General features: G+C 42.8%; 1 protein-coding gene across 8 annotated transcripts in view; it reads right to left on the bottom strand.

Moving 5' to 3' along the window:
- Nucleotides 1–16,546, bottom strand: part of Cracr2a (calcium release activated channel regulator 2A) — a 106,482-nt gene that overhangs the window by 68,768 nt on the left and 21,168 nt on the right. For all 8 annotated transcript variants that reach the window (XM_015500750.2, XM_048787669.1, XM_048787668.1 and 5 more), the window contains exon 3: nt 5,790–6,038. In XM_015500750.2, coding sequence (XP_015356236.1) covers nt 5,790–6,005 — 216 coding nt within the window. In that variant the 5' untranslated portion in view covers nt 6,006–6,038. The remainder of the gene's footprint in view (nt 1–5,789; nt 6,039–16,546) is intronic.

Raw genomic sequence — 16,546 nt, 5'->3', positions numbered from 1 at the left:
GGAGGTCCACGTTTATGATGAGAATTGAACTCTTCTGCCTTTGGAGGCATCCACAGCATTCTGTTCTGCCTTTGCTGGGGTATACAGCCCAGCTCCCTTTCACCCTAGGGGGGATGGGAGGTTGGAGGAGGCAGCATCAACCTCTACCCTGCTCTGTACCTTGGTGTGCTTGGCTTGGGCTGCCTCACCTTGAGCCCTAAGGAATGGAGCCAGCTAGCTATAGAGTGAGACTTCTGAGGCTGTGAGTCCTCAAATAAACTTCCTCTTGGTATAGACCCAGGTCTCCCAACATCTGCATTCCTGACATCTGGGAATAGAAAATCCTTTGTTGTGGGGGCCAGTGGAAGGGAAGGAGGTGGGGGAGTGTCCTGTGCATTCTAGGTTATTCAGCAGTGTTCCTAGCCTTTACCTACTAGATGCCAGTAGCAGCTCCTTCTCCAGTCATTTCAATCAAAAACACATTTCCAGGCATTGCCCGAGGTCCTCTGGGGAGGCAAAATCATTGCCACTCATGTAGACTGGACACAAACAAGAGTAGCAGCCACTGGGCAGGACTGGAAAGTGCCCTTTTTAGCAGAAATGCCCTTTTTTTTTTTTTATCTCTGAGGCAGGACAGATGACTCACACCTAAAGTCACACTGGATGGTGTAGCCACTGTGGAAAATGGGATGATGTTTCCTCAAAAAGTTAAAAATAGAATTGGCAAATAATCCAGCATTCTAACCCCAAAGAATTGAAAGCAAGAACTTGAAGAGCTATTTGGACACCCATAGCCACAGCAGCTATTATGGTATGGATGTGATTTATCCCCCAAAAGCTCAGGTGTGAGATGATGCAAGAAGGTTCAGAAGAGAAATTATTGGGTTGTGAAGTCTTAACACAATCAGTGAATTAATCCTGTGTGGTAACTGAAGACTGGTAGGGTGTGGCTGGAGGAGGTGGGCATTGGGGGTATGTCTTTGGGGTATATATTTGTATCTGGTGAGTAGAGTCTTTTTTCTCTGCTTCCTGATCATGTGAGCCACTTCCCTCTGCTATACTCTTTCGCAGTGAGTCTCCTGCCTCACCTTGAGCCCTAAGGAATGGAGCCAGCTAGCTATAGAGTGAGACTTCTGAGGCTGTGAGTCCTCAAATAAACTTTTCCTCTACAATTGTTCTTGTTGGGTTATTTAGTCACAGAAGCTAAAAAGCTGATTAAAACAGCAGTGTTTTTCACAAACAGCCAAGGGGTGTAAGCATCCCGAGAGCCGACTGACAGATGTTTAAACTTAAAGTGGTACATACTTAACAGTGGGACATTCAGCCCTATAAAGGAAGGAAATTCTGACATGGGCTACAATGTGGATGAACTCTGAAGATGCTAAGTGAAATAAACAGATGCAGAAGGACACAGGTCGGATGATTCCATAAAGAACAGGTACTTACTGTCGAGAAATTCCTGGAGACAGAGAATAGATAGTGATTGCAGGGGCTGGGGGAGGGATAGTGGGGACTTACTGTTTTGTCAGTACAGAGTTTCTGCTTTGCAAGATGAAAAGAGTTCTGGAGATTGATGGTAGTAATGGTTGCCCAACAATGTGAATGTACTTAATGCCATCAAACTGGTTAAAAATGGTTATGGTGGCAAATTTCATGTAATGCACATTTTAACACAACTTAAAAACATCACAGTATGGAGAATACCAGGGACCAGGCTGAGATGTGGTACCCACACTGTGCATTTAGGGAGGGATCTCCAGGTCCCGGTGTTGCAGCTAAGTGCCCTACATGCATACGCTCATTTAATTCTCCTCTAATGCTAGAAGGTAGCTATTAATAATTCACAGCTAAGGAACCATGGCCTGAGGGGTTAAGAGATATACAAATTCACATTACTAGTAAGCTGCCAATCTGAGATCACAACCCAAGTCAATTAACCACAAAAATCTTTTAAAGTTTTCAAGTTAAACTAAATCAGAAGTCAGCTAACTTCTTCTGTAATTAACCTAAATCAGAAGTCAGCTAACTTCTTGTGTAAAAAGCTAGATAATATGCATCCATTCAGTCTTTGTCACTACTACTCAACTCGGCCCCTATCTTGGGAACATGTAAATGGATGAGCACAGCTGTGTTCCAACAAAACTTTACTTATAGAAACGGGTATTGGGTCAGATTTGGTTAGCCTGCCAACCTCTAAAGGATTCTTAGCCATTTGGCTTAGCCTGAATTCTAAGACAGTGTTATGGTTTGGACATGAGGTGTCCCTTCAAAACTCCTGAGTTTATGCAGGAATATTCAGAGGTGAGCTGATTGGATTGTGAAAGCTGTAACCTAATCAATCCATTCTAGTTTGAATGGAGTGACAGGGTGGAAGCTCTAGGCAGGTGCAGGATGGCTGGAGAAGGGGAGTCATTGCGGGTATGCCTGAGGGTGTATCCTCTGGGCCTTCTTTCCCTCTCTCTGCTTCCTGGTCCCCAGGAGGTGAGAAGATTTCCTCCACTGTGCCATTCGGCTTTCATGTTCTGCCTCATCGTGGGTCCAGGGCAATGGACTCAGCTGTCTGTGTACTGAGATCTCTGAAACCAGGAGCCCCAAATAAACTTTCCCTTCTCTGAGCTGTTCTTGTGAGGTATCTTGGTCACAGGGACAAAAATCTGACTTAACACAGGGAAGTGGATACTTGGTGTTGGTAGACAATCCTGTTAGACCTCTGAAAGCCAGAGAAGTAGGGTTTTTGAGGCTCTCAGTTTTTTCAGAGAGCCCTTTGGCTCCTTCTTTCCCCATCTTCCTCTGTGGAGAGGGGGAGTCCCTCAGGTCCTCCCCAGACCTCTCATGAGTGTCCTTGAGGCAGGACTGGTACTTGGGACCCTCTGTTTCTCTAGGGTACTGCGTTAGAACCAACCCTGAAAAGCAGCAATAGCCCCATCTCTGCCTGGAGGCGTCTCCATGAAACCCGAGAGTTCCTTGGGGAGGATGGTGTGACGCCGAGGGCCCACTGGTGAGGCGCAGGACTCGAAACTCCCATACCCCTGTTCACACAGGTCAGTGTCCATCACCTGCAGCCCTATACCAGGAGGTCCCCACGTGGAGCTCAAGCATCGGGCAGCTCGTGCTCCTACTCTCCACGCCACCCACCTCCGCTTCCTCCAGGGTTCCTTCAGGGACCTCAATTTGAAAAATCTGCAGGACTCCTCCTTTGTTCTAGGTGCATGCAGTATCCTTTCGGGCTAGCTACCTGCTGGTGGGCTCGGACCACTGTGGCAGTCTCCCCACCTTTTGGATAATTGCTAAGTTGATCTTGCCGTCTGCAAAAAAGGTGTTTTTTGTCTGTTTGTTTGTTTTTAAGAATGAGAAAGAAGGTAAAACACATCAAGGGAGGAGTTTAACTTACTTTCTCCTTTCTCAAAACAATTACAGGCTCTGCAGAACCTTCTTCCAACTGTGCTTCTTCACCAGCTCCTGCGACCACTACTTTTCCCCTCCACTGAGCCCAGTCTCCCATGACAAATGTGAGCTCTCTCCTTTCCCTTCCCATGAGGCTGCACTGGGGACTGAAGGCAAAAAGGCAGTGGAGGCCGGGCCCAAGGAATGGGAGTCATCCCAGGGAGTGGTTGCACCCAGAGAGCGACAAGCCAAGATGCCTTAGAATCTGCCAGGACAAGCAAGGACAGGGGGATACCCACAGGCAGCCATGGTCAACTCTGAGAAGGCTGAAGGCTGCTCTTCCTCATGTCTGTCTTCCCATCCTATCTGCCTCCTTGGGTGGCCAGAGGGATGGCGGTTTCATGACCTGCTTTGCTCTCTCTCCATCACACCTTGTCAGTCTGAAAGCTTCAAAGGCTCCATTGCCCACAAATGGAGGAAAACTTTGAGAATTAAGTAGATAGTAGAAATAAATGGCTTGAGTGCAGCAGCCTGGGCTCCTTGGCTCCTCCATCTCCTTTTCCTCCCACCTGGATCAGGAGGGAGGTGGAGAGGAAGGTAGCTGGGACTAATGTTTCTGATCACATCCCAAGTCGAATACAAATGATTTATCTATAAATGTATACTTGGCAGTTGAAGTTCACTGAGTCTCTTCCATTCTCATTAAAGAGAGGGGTTCAATGAGAGTTAATGGGGAATAGATACCGCAAGTACTGAGCTAACAGCACACATGGCCCAGAGTCAATGCTCAATGCATGTGAATTCCTTTTCTTTTTTTCTAGCTGAGCTAGGCAGGCAGGGTCTGGCAGGACAGTCCAGTGGCACTTGCCTAGCACTGCCTAGCGTGAGCAAGGCCCTGGGCTTCATCCCCAGCACCCCCGCCCCCCCCAAAAGTTAAGCATGTCCATTAAAACCACCCTAGCAAACACTTCTACTGTGGACCTGTGAATGACAATTATGAAGCTCCTAGGTAGAGGTTAGTCAAAGGGCTCCTTGAAATACCCCAAATCTGGCCTTCCATGTGGAGTGGGACTTGGGGAATCTGTTTCAGCAACAGAAACTTATTAGGGAGCCAGTTGCTGAAAACAAAGGGGTGCAGAGCTGGTGTTGCTGCCCAGGTCTCTTCCCTGGATGTGCATAATGGTGGGATGACCCTAGGAAATGCATGCAAACCCCATCCTGTGGGGCCAGGCAGAGGAAGAATCCAACACTTCATTTCATCCGGGTTACAGGCTCCTGCTGCGTAGCTCCCAGGGACGAGTGGAGATGGCATGATACTGATGAGTGTTCATATTTCATTGCCCAATTTTACTATATTCTGAAAATTTAGACTTAAACAAAACCTGACCATCATAGATTTTCATCCTGACAGCACAGGCACACATCTTTTCCAAAAATGCTTTTAACAGAGCACACAAAGATGAGGTGGGGGCTAAGAGTTGCTTTCACAGTACTCGAGTGGGGCCTGTTTTATTTACTTCCAACTGGGTGACATCATCAGTAAGACAGTGAGAAGACATTGTGACAATTAAGGTGGAAACTCACTAAACCAGGGCTTGGAAACTACACCCCTGAGCTGAACCTGGCTGTAACCTCTATTTCTATGGTCTATGAGAATAGTTTTTATAGTTTTTAAATGGCTGAAAAAGAAATACCCAAAGAAGACTAACATTTGATGACATCATGAAATTATATAAAATTTGAATTCCAGTTCCATAAATAAAGATTTCTGGGAACTCGGCATGCTCATCTATCTGTTTATACATTGTCTGTGGATGACTTCAGGCTGTAACCACCAAGTTGGTGAAGGTGAGAGAGACTACCCACCTACAAAACAGAAAACACTGGTTCTCTGGACCTTTATAAGAAGTTTGCTGAGCCCGCCCTAGCAATGGTGGGCCCCTAGGCTCTGCCACAGGCTCTCCCTCCAGATGTGCTTTGAGAGGGTTGAGAGCAAAGGTGAGATGACGCTCAGAAATGCCCTCTCCCAGCATGCCGCATTGGACACTGTCCTATCCTAAGGCACACGCAGCAGAGATGACTTCGTTGAAAGCAACAGATCTGTGCCTTTCTATCTCTACTCTCAGAAGGTTCTTCTCTGTGTCTTACTTAAGTCTCTTATGTTACTATCATCATTTCTCACAATCCTGGGGAGTTACTCAATCAGAGAAGAAAAACGACCCCCAGTCTGACCTCAGGTAAAGGACAGAAATAGAATGAATGCAGGAGGTCCGGGTCCCAGTAGAGTTTGGGCTGACCTTCCAGAACTGAACTGAGGTCTTTTCTGTTAAGGATGTCACCTCCTGTGGGGCAGTTCTAGCTCAGGACAAGAATTTCCAGGTGCCTGGGTGTTCCAGGTGGGCTGGCCCAGCTGGGACCCTTCTTACCTGCAAGTCCCTTCTGGCGATGAAGCCCTTGCCTTCGGCATCACAGGTCTGGAAAAATTCCTGGGACTTCCTCAGCATGGCCAGCTGGCCTGGCGCCTGCTCCTGGGTCTCCCTGCGCTCCAGGTGGTGCTGCGGACTCAGGCAGGCGCCGCTCCCATCTGGCTCCCCACCAAGTCCCTGGGGTCTGCGGACCACTCTCTCACCAGGGGTAGCCATACAGATCGGCCAACTTCTCTGTCTTTTCCGAACCTAAGTATGAAGATGGGTGAGAGAAACAGGTGTGACGAGGACAGAGTGGGGCTGGAAAAGAACCAGAGGGGATGAGAGGAAGGTGCAGAGCCAGTCGCCGGTGTGTCCTGACATCTCTTAGCAACCGCCTCTTAATTAATAGAAGCTCAGGACGCAGAAGAAGTGTGCCAGGATCGACAGCTAAGAGATCAGCTAGTCCGCAGGAGGGGAGGAGGCAAAGGTAGAGAAACAGGAATTTCCATATTGGAAGGAGACGGGTAGAGGAAGCCTGAAAGCAATTTCTCCTTATTTAAACAGCCACACAACAACTAAAACAGATCCTGATAAGCCAGCCCTTTATTGTTTTCTTAGAGGCAGACACTTTGTCATAGCCTCAATATATACTTTTTTTTTTCATGGAATTTTCACATCCCTTTGAGATGGATATTATTCACTCCCTTTTAGAATCCAGAATAAATCCATTTTACCAATGAGAACATTGAGGATCAGAGAGGTTGAGTGACTTGACCAACATCACACAGCAAGTTAATGCAAAAGCTGAGATTTCAATTGAAACTCATATAACTTGTACAGTATTCCATCTTAATCTCACACTGTCCTAACTTCTCAGCACCACCAAGGGTGGAGAACTTCCCTCGTTCACATGCATTCTCTCCAACATCACTCACAATCAACAGGTTCTTGCTGAGCTCTTACCCAGTACTGCAGACATCTGCCAGGATCATGAGCTCTGCAGTTCAAGTAGGGGAAAGTACAACCTATCCTCAAGGAGCTTCATGCTGAACTGCACTTGCCAGGCCTTGGTGATACCCTAGCCTGTGTTCATCCAAAATAGAACCGAAGACTAACAAAGGAATATTATAAAAAAAACTTTATGCCAATAAAATTGGTAATTTGGCTAAGATGGGAAACTCCTTGAAAAACACACCAGAGATCAAAGTTCTTTCAAGAAGAAACAGAGACAAATGACCCTATTAATGAAATTAAACTGATAGTTAAAAATATTCCTATAAGAAAACTTTAGGTCCAAAAGCTAAATTGAAAAATTCTACCAAATATTTAAAGAAGAACTTACACCAATTCTACCCAAGCTCTTCCAAAAAACTGATGTGTAGGAACTACTTTCTAAGAGTATACAAAGGCCAATATTATCCTGACACCAAAAGCTGTAAAAAGATAGTACAAGGAAAGAAAAATACAGTCCAACTTCCCTTGTGAACATAAATGCAAAAGATCTGTAGAAAATTTTAGCAGATTGAATCCAACTTCATATATAAAGACAGGGTAGTATATCCTGACCAAGCAGGGTTTATCCCAGGAATGCAAGGATGGCTTAACATTTGAAAACCAATAATACAATTCACCATGCTAACAAATTTAGAAGGAAAAACCTTATGATCATCTTTATAGATGCAAGAAAAGTATTTAACAAAATTCACTCCTGACAAAAACTCTCAAATAACTAGGAATAGGAAGGACCTTTCTATCCCAACCTGAACAAGGGCATCTTCCAAACAAATCAAAAACACCACCAGCTAACATTGTCCCTAATCGTGAAAAACCAACGTTCTTCCCTACCATCCATGAAAAGACAAGAAGGTCTGCTCTTACCACTTCTATTCAGCATTGTGATGAAGATTCTAGCCAGTTCAAGGAGACAAAAAAAGAAATAGAAGAAATTCATATTGGAAAGGAAAAGGTAAATCATAGTTAGTCCCAGTAGCATGATTATTCATGTAAAAAAAAATGATGAAGTTCACCAAAGTTACTAGAACTGTAAGTGAAATTGACAAGGTGGTAGGACACCAGCTCTAATCATAAAAATCAATTGCATTTTTCCTATGCCCATGATAAAAAGTTAAAATAGAAATACCACTTACAGTAGCATTTAAAATATGAAATGTTATAGTACTTTTAAACTGAAAGCTGCCAGTCATTGATGAGAAAAGTTAAAGATCTAAAAAAAAAAAAGTGGGTGGGGGGGGGAGATATGCCATACATATTGGTTGGAAGACTCAATATTAAGAAGCTATTTCTTCCTAAATTCAATATATTTATCTCACTCCCAGTCAAAAGCCCAACAGGCTTTTGTTGTTGTTGTAGAAATTGACAAGTTGACTTACACAGAAAGGCCAAGTGCAGAGAATAGCTAAACACTTTGAAAAAGAACAAAATTGGAAGATGAACACACCTGATTTCAAGGCTTATTATAAAGCTACTGTAATAAAGACAGTGTAGCATTGGCATTAAGAGTCACAAATAGCTCTGTGCAGGCTGAGGTGTAGCTCAGTGGTATACTACTTGTTTAGTATGTGTAAGGCTCTGGGTTCAATCCCCAGCACTGGAAGAAAGTATACAGAACAGAATAGAAAACAGAGAATCCATAAATATATTATAATAATTTGAGGCAAAGACACAAAAGTAAATCAGGGAATAAATGGTAGGTTTTTTTTTTCAACAAATACTACCAGAAAAAATGGATGCCCATTTTCAAAAAGAACTTCAAACTATACCTTATATTATATACAAAAATCAACTCAGAATGTACCATGGACCTAAATATAAAGACCAACACAGGAAACTTCAATGAGAAAATACTTTTGTGGCCATAGCTTAGGCAATGATATCTTAGCCCCATAGCAATAGCAAATCCATAAAATCCTGATATATTGAACTTTAACAAAATCCAAAATCTCTGCACTTTGAATGACATTCGTTAAAGAGAATGAAAAGCAAAGCACAGACAAAGTATTTATAAAACACTTATCTGAGAGAGAATTTTGACCCAGAATATATAAAGAACTCTTAAAAACTCATTAAGAAAACAAACTCAAATTTTTTTTTAAGGGGCAAAACTTTTGAACAGGCACTTTATTAAATAAGATACATTGATGCCAATTAACTACATCAAAAGATGTTCACCGACATTGGTCACAAGGGAAATGCAACTGAAAGCCACAATAAAATACCACTACCACTTATTAAAACGGCCAACATTAAAAGAACTTGACCAGACCAATTCTTGGCAAAGATGTGGAGCAATTGGAATTCTAATACATGGCTGATGGGGATTTTAAAGGGAACAACCTCTTTAGAAAATCTTTGGCAGCTTTATAAAAAGTCAAGCTCTCACTATATGATCCAGCCATCCCATTCATAAATGTAGCCAAAATAATAAAAGCATGTGTACATACAAAGACTTGTACATGAATGTTCATAGCACTTTGATTTATAACAGTCCAAAACAACAGTCCAGACATTCACCAAGAGGTGAATGGATAAAGTGATTGTGTGGCATATCTGAAAGGCCAAGGTTCGTCGTCGGAGATTAAAATGCACACACACAGATAGCAGTGACAAAGATGAAGCACCTTATTGCAAGCTGGTGCTAGCTTATATAGAAAGTGAAAGTCAATTATCTTAAACCAGGAAGCTCCCGGGGCCTATCATAGTAAAGGTCAGGTCATCACTTACGGTGCACGCACATACGCCTTGCATTAGATTCATGGGGATCACGAACTGTTGAACTCGGAAGATGGGAGGATCAATTCGAAAATTTTCAAAACAACTTGTTGTCCGCCCACTGGCAACTTGCCTGCCACCATGTCTGAAAGGCCTGGGGAGTTCTCAGGGAGACTCCCAACAATATCCATATGATGGAAAGCTACTCTGCATTGCAGGGAATGAGCTCAGCAACAAAATGGATAAATCTCAAAATAAGCGTGAGAGTAAAAAAAGCCAGAAAAAAAAAGAAAAGAAAAACAAGCACATGTTATATGATTCTATATACATATTTAAAATTCTAAAAAATGGAAACTGATGTATAATGATATAAAGAAAATAGGGGAGGGAGAGGGGGATGGAAAGGAGAAAAAAGCAGGGCAAAAGAAAATTTGGGGATATATGTGGATATGTTCACTGTCTTAATTTCACGAGTATGATATATGAATCCATGAGTTTCATGGATTTATTTAGTTGGTTAGTGTTATGGTTTGGATGTGAGGTACCTCCCAAAAGCTCACTGTGAGACAATGCAAGAGGGTTCAGAGAGGAAATGATTGGGTTGTGATTAACACAATCAGTGCATTAATCTCCTGATGGTATTAACTGAGTGGTAACTGGAGGCAGGTGGGATGTGTCTGGAGGAGGTGGGTCATTGGGGGCATGGCTTTGGGGTATATTCATACTTGACAAGTGCAGCTCTCTCTCTCTCTCTCTCTCTCTCTCTCTCTCTCTCTCTCCCTCCCTCCCTCTCTCCTTTCTGATCATCATGTGAGCTGCTTTCCTCTGCCACATTCCTCCACCATCATGTTCTGCCTCACCTTGAGTCTCAGGGATGGAGCCTGCTCTCTATGGAATGAAACCTCTGAAACCATGAACTCCTAAATAAACTTTTCCTTCTCTAACATTATTCTGGATGGGTCTTTTAGTCACAGCAGTGAAAAAGCTCACTAAAACAGTTACGTCCAGTAGTCCCTCTGTATCCACGAGGGATTGGTTCCAGGATCTTCCAAGGAGAACCAAAATCCATGGGTGTTCAAGTTCTTTTTTATAAATGGTAAAATAGTTGCATATAATCTATATGCCCCAACTTGTATACTTTAAATCATCTCTAGGTTATTTATAATACCTAGTATAGTAAGATGTTATGTAACTGATTTGTCCAAGGAATAATGACAAGCAAAAAAATTTGGATGTGTTTGGGGTAGAAGCAATTTTCCCCAAATACTTTTAATCTGCAAGTGTATTGAATGCAGAACCTACATACATGAAGAGCTGATCATGTTTAATCCTCTATCAGATATGTATTTTATTATTATTTTTATTTTTAAATGTATTTTATAAATACACATGTATATATAAATACACATATCAAAACTTAACAAATTGCTGTCTTTTTTTTTTTAGAGTTTGAAAAAATCCAATACTTTGGTTATTCTTTTTTTTTTTTTACTTAAGTTATTCTTGAATTATGCATTTCTATTTATTTTAGAGTACATAAAGTGACTGGGAAAGCAAATTTTCATTTCCCTTCTATAATATGATCATTTTTTTAAAAGGCGTAGATTTAAAATATGTGCAGTTTATTGTATGTCAATAGCTCAATAAATGTATATTTTCAAAAGAAGAAAAATGAGTCTGGGTCAGAAGCTTCCTCTATATCTGCAGGCCTCAAAAATGTAACCCAGCCTATTGTATTTATCCCCCAAATTCTTCCTTTTACATTCAGTTCTGGCAATCAGGAAATGACTGAAAATGTAGCAATTTCTCTGTGGAAATTTTCAGTCTGCTTGTTGAGGGGACCTACATGAACCCTAAAAATAAAGAAGCTGGACAGAGTCCCTCCTGAAGGCCACTTATCTGTGGCAAGTTCAGCCTCCTTTCTCTGACCTCGTATGCTCTGGCTTGGCTTCAAATCTTTGCCCAGTGTCTGTGGGTTTTTCAAGGGCAACGAGAGACAAAACAACAGAAGAACATCTACTTTCATTTCAAAATAAAGTGGAAGCTCTGTCATGAACTCAGCCATCTCACATTTGGATGAAGCCCAAGGAAGCCTTAATCTTCAGGCTAGACGGGGGGGTTTTTGTCTCAAGGATTTTCCATTAAACCAGCAGGGAGTACAAACATAAAAGGGAAGGGTGAGCATATTCCAAAGACAAAGGGAAAAGGCCATCGCAAAGGAAGAGGAAAAAGAAAATGTGTTGGTGCTAGGGATGGAAACTAGGGCCCCACACACGCCTAGCGCATGCTCTACCACAGAGCTACCCACCCCCACTTTTTACCTGGCAGCCTCCATGAGTGTTTCCAGACTTCTCTTTCCCCCTCCAGAATGGTTCCATGAAAGGCTTTATATGCAGATGGAAATTATCCAGTCCTTAAACATTTAGGAAGATTTCCCAGATACCCAGAGTAATCCTGGCAGCTTAGGAACTATTCAATCAGAAAGTTCATAGACCCAACCTAAATCCTTTCTAGGGGTTCTACGTGAATTCCCCCCTTAATCTGGGCTCAGTGGGATGGAGAATAGCACTACCTCCCTCCCCATCATACCTGTTGCAAACTTGAAAGCAATCACTAAGTCACCCTGATTTCCTTTAAATCCCTCCTGCAACAGACTGTTAGGAAATCAAAAGTGCCAAAAATATCCCCAGGAGCTATTCAGATTTCTTTAATTGTTCAGGCTTCAGTAGGAGAAACACTCCATGTGCAGCAGTCTCATTGACTGACTCTGAGCTAGCAATGTTGAAGGGAGGCAGAGACAGGGGGTCTTGCCAAACTACGGGGCCAGGGGGTGGGGGTGGGGGTGGAGGGTTGCCGAGCAAGGGGTTTCCATCACAGCTCTAACATAAATGGAAGCAGGATGCTCAGCATGTAGTAGGTTCCCTGGGAAGGAAAGTTAAGGAAGAATCAAGGCCTCAAATGAGAGGTGTTTACCGTTCCTAGGGTTGCTGTCATAAAGGGCCCATAAAGGCAGTTTCTTTCAGCAACAGAAACTCATTTTCTCATCTTCCTGGAGACTAGATGTGGAAATCAAGGTATTAGCCAGGCGATGCTCCATTTGAGACTCTGGGTAGAATCCTTTCTCCTTCTAGCTTTTGGAGCTGGTCATCCATTTTTGGCCTCCCCTGGCTTGCAGCAGTATCATTCTAATCTCTATCTCGATGGTGATATGAGCCTCTATTCAAATCATCATCCCCCCTTACAAGGACTCCTGCCATATTGGATTAAAGGCCCATACTAATGATCTCACCTTCACTTGACTGACTACAATTTCAATGACCCTATTTTTTTTTTTTTTTTTTTGGTACCAGGGATTGAACTCAGGGGCACTTAACCACTGAGCCACATCCCCAGCCATTTTTTAATTTTACTTAGAAACAAGGTCTCACTGAGTTGCTTAGGACCTTGCTAAGTTGCTGAGGCTGGTTTTGAACTTGTGATCCTCTTGCCTTAGCCTCCTGAGCCTGGGATTACAGGCATGCACCACTGTGTCTGACCTCAGTGACTTTATTTTGAAAGAAGGCTGTATGCTAAGGTAACAGAGGTTGGGAATTCAACATATCTTTTTGGGAGATGGAATTCAACCTATTTCACATGGATGACCCTGTCACAAAGATTTGAATGGAAGTGGTTTGTGGAAGGGACAGGAAATCCTGTTCAGGGAGTGGGAAGTGAAATGAAGAAAGAAGGCAGTCACGAAAGGGTGCCACAGCCAGTCAGCTACCAGACAACTGGCTCTGGGCTATTGGAGCTTCATTCCTCTGGAGAACTCTGCAATTTGGTGCAGAGCACACAGATCACTGATCCAACCCAAGAGGCAAAGAGCTGCGGTATTTACACACTGACCCCCATCAGCCATTGGGTGAGGCTGCTCCTGAGTGGGGTTAATTCCACAGCATTCTAGCATTCTTGCATGTTATGGCTCTGGAGAAACCCCCTGGCAGTCACAAACATTTCAGATGGAAATTGCCAGAGGACACTGACATGGCCAGGCCCCAGTGACAAGAGTAAAGCACTGACAACATCAACAGGGGCATGAAGGAAGGAGAGGCTCTGGGCCACCTCCATGGCAGACTGAATAGGCCCTAACCCTACTTTTTTTTGCTAGGGAGAGAGAATATGGAGGGTGAGGTAGGGAAAGGTAGATAAAAGAAGCTCAGAGAACTTCATTTCTCTTCTTTCTCCCCATGGAAAAAGGAATACCGCCCTGCTTGAGCTGTTTAAAGGTCATGTAGCAAAGTGCTAAGAGCCAAATGGTCCTAGGTCCAAATCCTGGCTCCACCACTTCCTAGCTGTGTGACACTGAGTGAGTTATGTAACCTCTCCAGGCCTCAATTTCTCCATCTGTAAAATTCAGAAGGCAGCATCCACTCCATGAAAGGACTAAAGCAGCTTGAAACTCATAAAACACTTAGAAACCAGACCTGGAACAGAGTGAACAGTTGGGAAATGTTAGCTCTTATGATTACGTCTAAGGCATTTCCAGAATTATCCTTTTCAGTTCAAAATTCTGATAGTGAGATGACTCCTTGGGAGGTAATGAAATAATGAAAGGCACAAAGTAATATCAATACTAATCGCACTTTGCAGTTTAAAAAGAAATTCACTTTGACAATTTCATTTCATTTCCAATTCTGGAAATGTTTTAGAAATAATCACAAAAGATGACATTTCCCAGTGGCTCACTATGTGACAGGCATAATTTCTAGGTTCTTTATATGTTTTAAGTTGCTTCGTCCTCTTGTGAAGTGAGTGCTGCATTTTATAGATGGGGAAATGGACGCCTGGAGAGGTTACCTAACTAACTCAGTGTCACACAGTGAGGCTCTCAGGACTGATCCTCTTTTTTTCTGCCTTATTAATGAGAATCTCAGGATCCAATAGGTTAAGTGCTCTGTCCAGGGTCATGATTAAGCAGGGCTGGGACTCAAACTTACCACTAAAGAGAAGAGAAAATATCAGGTGCATAATGGGGTTCCATTTGGTTTTTTGGGAGACTCAACAAAGGAAAGACTTTTTATTTCTTCTCCTCTTATAAGAACACACCATAGGTCCTCTCTAGCTGTTACTATTGTAGATAACTTCATGGCCCCATTCCAAGTCCACCTCCTCTCATAAATCTTCCCTGACCACCCAGTCTGGACTGCTTGGGCTCTCTATTTCTCTGAGCACCTACTGACCCTTTCATGCATTAGGTATTCAGACACACTGCTTTGTCAGGTTGGTTAGAGATTCCAAGTGTACAGAATATGTCTTATTTCATCCTTGAAGACAGAGGGGCTCCATCTCAATACCTTTCAGTAAATACAAAATTGATATTTGATTATTTAATTGAATAAAAATCCCTCCAATTCCCAGCTTGGTACCTTGCATTTAACAAGTGCTCAATAAATGCACATGAACTTCTTAACTGACCATTGAGAGGAAGGACTGACAGTGGTATAACAAAAAATGCATATTTGATCTTTGTTTCTGATTCCTGGCACAGAGCTCCAAAATCTTTGGAATTTCCTGCATGCTAAGGTTATTTATAACCAGCCCCTTTCAAGTACCCTTGAGTTTAAGCTAATGCTGTGACCCTTGGTGGGACCCATGGATAGCTGCAGAATTGGATTAGAGGTTGGAACTGTCCCCTCACCTCTGGGGAAGGGAGATGGCCTGGAGCTTGAGATCAGTCACTAATGGTGAATGACTTAAGTCCCTAAATGATGGATTTGGAGAGCTTCCTGGAACCCAAAGAAGGCATGGAAGCTCCATGTTGCACCCCAATAGGGCCTTCCCTGGCCCTATACATCTCATCCATGGGCTGTTCCTTAATTGCATCCTTTATAATAAGCCAATAATAATAGGTAAATCACTTTCCTTAGTTCTGTGAGCCATTCCAGCAAATTATTGAATGTAAAGAGGGAATTATAAGAATCTCTAAATTTATAATTGGTTAGTTAGAAGTATGTGCAGAAACCTGGGGACTTGTGACTAGTATGTGACATAGGTGCAGTCTTATGGAACTCAGCCCTTAGCCTCTGGGATCTGCACTAACTCTGGAAGGCATCAGAATTGAATTAAATTATAGTACACACACTTGGTATTAGAAAAAGACATTAAAATGTTTAACAACCAATTATCCAGAGTAGGGGTGGGAGAAAGGCGTGATTTGTAGCATCTGCCTATTTCTGTGGTATCAGTATTCCCATCAGACCCAATATCAACCTACCAGCAATTAGTTGGCTCTCAGCAAGAAAGAAACCTTATTTCTGCACAGAGTATCATGAGAAGATCTCTATCCCTGGTACTGTTTCCAAAGGCCATACTAGCTAATACGTTTTTATGTTGGGCCTCTTCTGCCTTAAACTTATAGTGCAGGGCCCATTATTAAATCAATCTTAGAACTCAGGGGAAATGTGCTTTAATGAAACCCTAAGGTGTCACAGGTGGCTTACCAATTATTCACACCTGTGCTTTCCCATACTTAATGGGACCAGGAGATGAGGCAGAGATAAGGATCCCTTCAGTGAAGAATGGAGAGGGTGACCTGCTTCTACTTAGGGCCCCTTTCCTCACCCCATTGCCCAAGACTAAAGAATGCAGCACAGGAAACAACCAGTCCAGAAATGAGATCCTCCCTGTTCTCTGTGGAACTGTTATTTACTTCTTGGACTTATAGTAAAGGTAGGGGAAGCTTTGGACAAACACTACCTCTTCTTGGACAGCCCCCCTACTACGATAGTTAAGAATGCAGATTCTTGGAACAAGACAGGGATGCCCTCTCTCTCCACTTCTGTTCAACATAGTTCTCGAAACACTGGCCAGAGCAATTAGACAGACGAAAGAAATTAAAGGCATCAAAATAGGAAAAGAGGAACTTAAATTATCACTGTTTGCAGATGATATGATTCTATACCTAGCAGACCCAAAAGGCTCTACAAANATAAAAAAAAAAAAAAAAAAAAAAAAAAAGAATGCAGATTCTAAGGCTAGACTGCTTGGGTCAGGAGCATACAGACAGC

Source organism: Marmota marmota, unplaced genomic scaffold (assembly GCF_001458135.2).
Source record: "Marmota marmota marmota unplaced genomic scaffold, marMar, whole genome shotgun sequence".
NCBI lineage: Eukaryota > Metazoa > Chordata > Mammalia > Rodentia > Sciuridae > Marmota > Marmota marmota.
This window is presented reverse-complemented; position numbering and strand designations above follow the sequence as displayed.